This window comes from Mytilus californianus, unplaced genomic scaffold, assembly GCF_021869535.1.
Source record: "Mytilus californianus isolate M0D057914Y unplaced genomic scaffold, xbMytCali1.0.p SCAF_8, whole genome shotgun sequence".
In the NCBI taxonomy this organism is placed as follows: domain Eukaryota; kingdom Metazoa; phylum Mollusca; class Bivalvia; order Mytilida; family Mytilidae; genus Mytilus; species Mytilus californianus.
The window spans coordinates 80164567-80171958 of NW_026262734.1; the positions used below are offsets into that span (position 1 = coordinate 80164567).

Below are 7392 nucleotides of genomic sequence, written 5' to 3' on the forward strand. Positions count from 1 at the left end.
TATAGATCCACGCGTTTCCCACACTTTATTTAATTTGGCAAATAAGCTGCATAGCTACATGTACTTCCTCAATCATGTGAACATAGACAATTCTCGCTGCATTGAAGACCTGTTGGTGACCTTCTGCTGTTGTCTGTTCTATGGTCGGGTTGTTGTCTCTTTGACACATTCCCCATTTCCATTCTCAATTTTAATTGGTAGCAGTTAGTTTTTTAAATTCAAAAGTAGCCTACCTTGAAGTACGAGTAAAAGATCAGACCAGAAAACAAACGGATTTTGTTATTTTAGATTTCCATATAAACATGATAAAGTCTATCTTCAATCATGTGACTGTGACGACAATTTGTTGATATTTCATTTACAATCCCTGGTCTAGCAGATGAGAAACTAAACTGCAAGTTTAGCGCAAGGTAAGACAATTTGACCAAATCATATGTGTTTCGTATTATATCAGGACATAAAGACATCAATCGAGTATGATAGTTGTACACTAACGTATGGTATCAATGTTTTTATCAACTTTCTGTTTGAACGATTTGTCCATTGTTTCTGACTCTTGATTGATATGGCAAATATAATAATAAAATACATAAACATCGTCTTAACATGCTTAGAATTCAATAATGATTAATCTTTCTTTCTATTTGTTGTCGATTGAAATAAATTGATGAAATAATTTCTTTAAATATTGTGATTTTGTTTGTGTTCTTATCAATACGGAAGCCCGTTGAGGTTAAAAAAAGAACGTAAATGTAAATTAATAAAAACCAATACTACACTACTATGTCTACCACTTTTTTTCTAAGTTATAATTCAAGGTTTTAAAAACTGTCAGATTTTTTTCGACCCAATTTTTAAAACCATATTTATGTTAATTTAGACGAGATCATGGATATCAGACCACACAATTTTATGTACTGAGGTCCTTGCTAATAATCATTAGACACTAAGACAGCAACAGTTCAAACGGACGTATCTAATCTTATAGTTAATCTCTTGAAATTTGTTTTTTTACAAACTATCGTTTATATTCTTAATCAGTGTCCCGTTTAAAATCCGTCTTAAATAGTAAACTGCGAATAAAAGTTGGGCTGATATCCATGTAGGTGTGACAGAATGTTCTATTCTTGCACATCTTTTGTTCAACGTTTAGATGAAGGATTATTTTTATTTTATTAAACGTATCATATTATATAACTAGGTGGAGCTCAACACGTTATCATTTTGTAATCCTGATTTTGACATACTAATATCTACATTAGAAGATGAATTCAAAGAATTTATTGACTGGTTTACATTAAGTAAAACACCAGCTAATCGAATGATGATAGTGTTTATAAATGGTACCCATAGGATCATTTCCCTTATTGGAAACTTTATTTTGTGTGCCTCTAGGAATATTTTGCTTCAAGATGTATTTTATGTACAGCCAGGGTCGTTACTTAGACAATTATCTTTTTTTTTTCGTTACTTAAATAGGTATTTTTTGTTTTTAAAAATTATTAGATTACTCAGTGGAGTTATCTTAAATTTCTATTGAAAGAATGGACTAAATATAGTTTTTATGAACTTTTACAACACTCATTAAATAAAATTAAGATTTTTTTAAAGAGAAGAGTATAAAAATAATAGGTTTTTTAAAAATAATGACAAATATAGTGCTTGTATAAGTTATTGTTATACATCTTTGAACAAATTAATTTAGTAATAACAATTATTTCAGGAACATGTGTAATTTTTGGGGTTACAAATTATAATTTATTTCTAGTCTTAATTAGATCACAAGTTTCTATCTTTTTATATCTGTCTACCTTTAAGTTTTTTTTTAACGAAAACTGACATTTTTATAGAGACCAATCTTTGACCCAGAATCGTGAATATGAATTATAAGTGCGCCAGAAGGACACTTAGTGTTTCCGAAGGAATAGTTTTTATGTTTAAAAAAATAGAAGTTTATGAACATTTGTTATAGCTAGTAAAATCTGAACTAATGGACACCTTTAAAAATAATATTTACAAAAGTTAAATATATAAGTAATATTCTGAACAGCCTCGTTTTCAACATAACTTGTAAAGTTAATTACGAAAGTTACTTGTTTAAGTAATGCCCTGACTGATGTAGAACTATGGTAATGTGTGTATACTGAGTATTCCATTGGGAAGGCTGTGGGTGTAAAATGACATTTTCGATGACACGTGTCAATTTCGCTGTGTTTACGATTGCATAGTTTATAGATCTTTGAATGGACTCAATTGTTTTTTTTTTTCTAATTTTACAATTTCAGTGACCAAGTAAAGGCTTTTATCATACCAGTTTACACCGTTCAAGGACAAATTAAAAACAAAGGATTAATTAATGACTCTCGTTTACAATTTGTGGACGCTAAGCAACCAACAATCAATCACTCGTTTACACTTTTCACGCAGGTTCTTCTCAAAATGAACACCGTTGGTATTAGAAAAAGAATACCAATTTAAGCAACAGTTGAAACTTCTTTAAAAAAACGCAAATCAGCCAAGATTACTGTAAGAACATGATAACTGATTTAGTACATGATGGCCTGATATTAGAAAATATATAAATGAATTATGACGATAAGCATGATAAGTCAGATTTGAACAAACATTGCCCTGAATATTGTTATTCATCATGACGGGCCACAGTTTTGGGTTAACTATTCGATATTCGGAAGGGAGAGAGGGATATTTTTGAAATGAATATTTTTGCATGGTTATAAATTGAAATAAATGAACCACCCCACACCAAATTTAACCGAATGTTTTACCCAATAAAATGCAGCATATTAATGTGTACACAATTGAAAATCAATTCACAAAAATGAAAAATAATTACTGCTTGCTAAATTTTAAAGTGAATATTCGATCTGAAAATAGTTACCCTGTCTCCCCCTTTACAAAACATATATCGTTCCCTTTCGCCTAAAATTTAATTGAGTGATGTATGCTACCTTTTACATTTTTCTATATATAAAACATTGGTCAGCTGAAAGTAAGATTACACCCGATAATCAATCAAAGCATGTATAAATATAGGCGTCTTTATGTGCTATAGCTTTATTGCATTTGATAGTAAACTGGGAATTCTCCACATGTATAAAACAAATAGTCTGACATTTTATTTCTAGATATGGCTACAAGTGGACGACAGTTCTGTGACATTTGCATCAGTCAGCACATTACCACGCCCGCCAACGTGTGGTGTCCTGAGTGTGAAGAGAATTTTTGCGATAAATGCAAAATACACCATGATGTAGCAAAGGCAACAAAGAAGCATGAAACAATTGGCATTGAAAATATTCTTAAACTTCCGAAATTTGTCCAAGAAATTAAAACTAACTGTGTAGAACATGACGAAAGATTTGTTTTATTCTGTGGCGATCATGAAGTACCTTGTTGTGCCGAATGTTTATACAATACACACAAAAGTTGCCGCAAGTTAACCCCAGTAAAAAACATTGTTAAGAATATAAAGGATTCTTCTGCTTTTGTTGATCTTGAAGTATCTTTGGCAGATTTATTAGCAAATATAGAAAAATATATTGATGATCGTAGTGCGAATCTGCAGGAGCTAGTGAAACAAAAAGCACAGTGTGAAGAAGAAATCAAGACTGCTAGGGAAACTATCAACTCTTATATCGATTCCTTAGAACGTGATCTTACAAATAAATTGCATCAAGCTTTTGTTGCAAAAGATCGTCAGATAAGACAGGTGCTGACTGATCTCGAAGCGCGCAAAATTACGGTTGATGAAATGCAAGAAAATGTTAACAGTATTAAAACTATTGCATCAAATTTCCAGACTTTTATAGCTATACGTGAACTAGAACAATGGGCACATAAGAAAGAAACAGATTTGCAACATTTGTTTGAAAATGAGTCGTTCAACTGGACCGAGGTGTCAGTTGTTCTAATAAATATCCAATCAATAAAAAATAGTTTCACTACTATTGATAATATTGATGGCAAACAATTGCCGACTAAAACACTGCTGAAAGTACGAAAAACTCGCGAAGCACAGTTAATGGGTGCAGGATGTATATCTGCAAAAATAGATATGATAATTTTGAAAGAAAAAATCAAGGTGGATTTACCCAAAAAAGATAAAAACCACGAAATTTTGGATTGTGGAATATTTAATAATGGCGACCTGTTGTTCTCCGATCGAAAAAAACAAATGCTTATTGATGCACTATCCTAATGGTAACTTAAAACGGACATATGATGTACCCTTTATACCTATAAGATTCACTATAATCGACGAAAAGAACATAGCCATGACAACTGATTACAAAGTCAATGTACTCGAATTAAGAAGTGGGGAAGTGACTAAAACATTCAAGCAGGATACAAGAATAGGATCCATTGCTGTATGTTGTGATAACAAATTAATAGTTGAACATGTAGGAAAAGGATTTGCAATTGTAGATCTTTCAGAAGAAACAGATAAATCTATTTCTATTGAACTTTCAGAAAGATGGTACCATTCGATGGTTTGTATCAGCGAGAAACTGTATTATGTTGATAGGCTAAATAATAAAGTCTGTTGTCGGGATATTCAAGGCAACAACTTATGGGAATTTCAGAATGATGGCATGAATTTACCATATGGAGTTACATCAGATGGTTCAAATATTCTCTTTGTTTGTGGCTTTCACTCAAAAAATGTGTTTGCGGTTTCATCCGATGGAAAGTTATTCAAGGAAATAATTAAACCATTTGACAAACTCAGTCTAGCTGCAGCGATCCACTATAATGTCAATCGGAGAGAGCTACTTATTGTCACGTTGACAGGAAATGTATTTCTTTATGAAGTTGCGTACAATAAATGAACACTAAATATAAGCCCATGACGAAAAATCTTATAGAACGATTATCTTTCCCCCGTACATTATTATACAAAGATGTAATTTATTTTAAGAATACTTTAGTGCTAAGTCAGTCTTTATATATGTCATAATGATATGTGATGTAAATTCGATCAGATTTCGTGGATTGATCACCTTCAAGAACGCTAAGATCGGTAAGACGTTTAACAGATGACCCATTGTCCTACATTTCTCCCTTTCATCGGTCAATAGTGTTTCAATTGTACGTTTCAAACTGTCAGCAACCATGGTCGCTTTTACTTAAACTAGAACAAAGTGGTAACGTTATTTACAAAAAAGTCCTTCAGAATTATGGTTGCATGACCATTAACTTTGACCGAAAAAAATAATTAGATAAAGTTCTTTTACATCGACAAAACTTAATACTGTTGTTTTAGCTCGTAAACTTTGGTTCACTATTTTATTAGGTTACGGAATACAAATATTTTGACTTCGAGCTTCACTGATGAGACATTATTTGTCGCAATGTGCGGTAAAGTTAGAATCGTAAATTGTTTTAAATGTTTATCAATGACACATATAAATGAGTCACAAGTCAGACGCGTACAAGTAACCAGAAAAGCGCTTTAAACGTACCAAAATTTAAAAAGCGTTTTTTTTTTTTTTATTTTCAAGCACTGGGTCGATCCCGCTGTTGGTGGACATGGATTGCCTGTCCCGCGTTGAATTATAAGTTTATTATTCAGTGCTTCCAAAATTACATGATTTATACAATTCCTTTCTTAAAATCGTCTTTGAAAATGGATCCTGTATGTGAAATAAATTCAAGTGCGGAAACTGACTGGTGTAATTGTATTATAGCTTTAGAAAAATGTAAATGTATCAGTTTTCAAAATTGAATGAAATGGTTCTTATTTTATTACAGCTAAAATGGTTTAACACTTCGTCAAACAAAAAATAATTTTTATAGTGATATATTTGGTATATGGGATCCTTGCAAGGTCTACAGGTCCGTAGGTCCGTCAGACAGTTTTCACCTGACTTCGATCTCATTTCATGGATCAGTGATCAAAGGGTAAGTTGTCGTGGTCACTTGCGGACATGCATGTATCTCAGATACTGCAATAGGCCAACAATATTGTGTGTGTGGAATGATTGTAAGGTGTACATGTCAGACTGGCAAGTTTCATCTGACCTTGACTCGTTTTAAAGTAATAGTACAACACTATATTCAGTGTGTAGTATGAAATTTAATCATGATATGTATAAAAAGAGAGACGCTTTAGCGTGTGCACGTATTTTGGGTGGTTTTGAATTGTAAAATTTGTCCCAGAAATACGCTTCGAACGATCGATACCACCGCCATAGCAGTCTTATTCCCTGGTTTGGCATTTGCCAAGATTTCAAACATATAGTAGGGATTCACGCCGCATATATTGGTTAGTTAATGCTATCAACCATAGGTCATTCAGATTCTTTCCTCGGATTCACGAAACTCGCAATGCCTCTATTTTTTTTTGGGGTTGAATATATTAAGACAGGAACTATATATTACAACTTTGACACGTTACTGTACACACAGCCTGCTACTGTCAGTCAGGGGTACTACGTGTACAAGTAATCTTTATTTACTTGAAGAAGTAAAAAAAAAATACTTGTATAAGTTAATTATAATGTTTGAATAATCTCCCCTTAATTTTCTCAAAAATTTACTTGTATTAATAAATTTTTTTTACAATCCCACTAAAATTCTCAATTTTTGAGATGTAAAAACATACCTTTAATGATTTTTCCCAGGTTAGCTCATAATTTTTTATTAGAGTTCAATGTTCATCTCATTAATTCAACAAAGAAACTGATTGAGCAAAGATCTTTTAAGTATTTGCGCAAGGCCTTCAAAAATTGCCCCTTGGGGGCTTGTAAATGAGCAATGTTCTGAAAATAACAGACAAACGAGATTTTCATTGTCCATGAAAATACACTTAAATGGTTAGTAAAGACATCTGCAAAGAACAGACAATTCAAAATTCTATTAGAGCAAAGAAGTCCTAAGAATTCAAGAAAAGAAGATAGGATGACTTTCTTACTTATATAAGTGAAAAAAATCTGAATGTCTAAGGGACATAACTATGCCCAAAAATTATTTACCTATACAAGTAAATAAACTACACTTGTATAAGTATCCTATAAATTTACTTGTATAAGTATATTAATATTACTTCTTCAAGTAAATAAAAATTACTTGTACAGGTGTAACACCACTAATTCGGCCCGGCCAGAAAGCACATACCAGAAAGTAGTACATATTTAGCACAAAATAGTTCCTACGCATGAGTGTAACTTTCAAAATATGTAGAATATTTAGGTATTGTTGGTATCAAATGAAAGCTTAATGACTGGTGATCATTGTAGAACACTTTTTGACTTATAATTTTAAATATTAAAAAAACTGCACCAAATTTTATAAAGAGGGTACTTTTTGCCTGTATGTCAGATCTGAAGTACCTGTTTTGGTACATCCGAAGTTCCGGGAACCAGTTCTTTC

General features: G+C 32.1%; 1 protein-coding gene across 1 annotated transcript; it reads left to right on the forward strand.

The window, feature by feature from the left end:
- The first annotated feature begins 319 nt into the window (after positions 1-319).
- On the forward strand, positions 320-7031 carry LOC127711459 (nuclear factor 7, brain-like). Its single transcript, XM_052217524.1, has 2 exons — positions 320-410; positions 3147-7031. Exon 2 carries the CDS (start codon positions 3149-3151, stop codon positions 4217-4219), a length of 1071 nt encoding a protein of 356 aa, XP_052073484.1. The 5' UTR covers positions 320-410; positions 3147-3148; the 3' UTR covers positions 4220-7031.
- Positions 7032-7392: the final 361 nt, after the last annotated feature.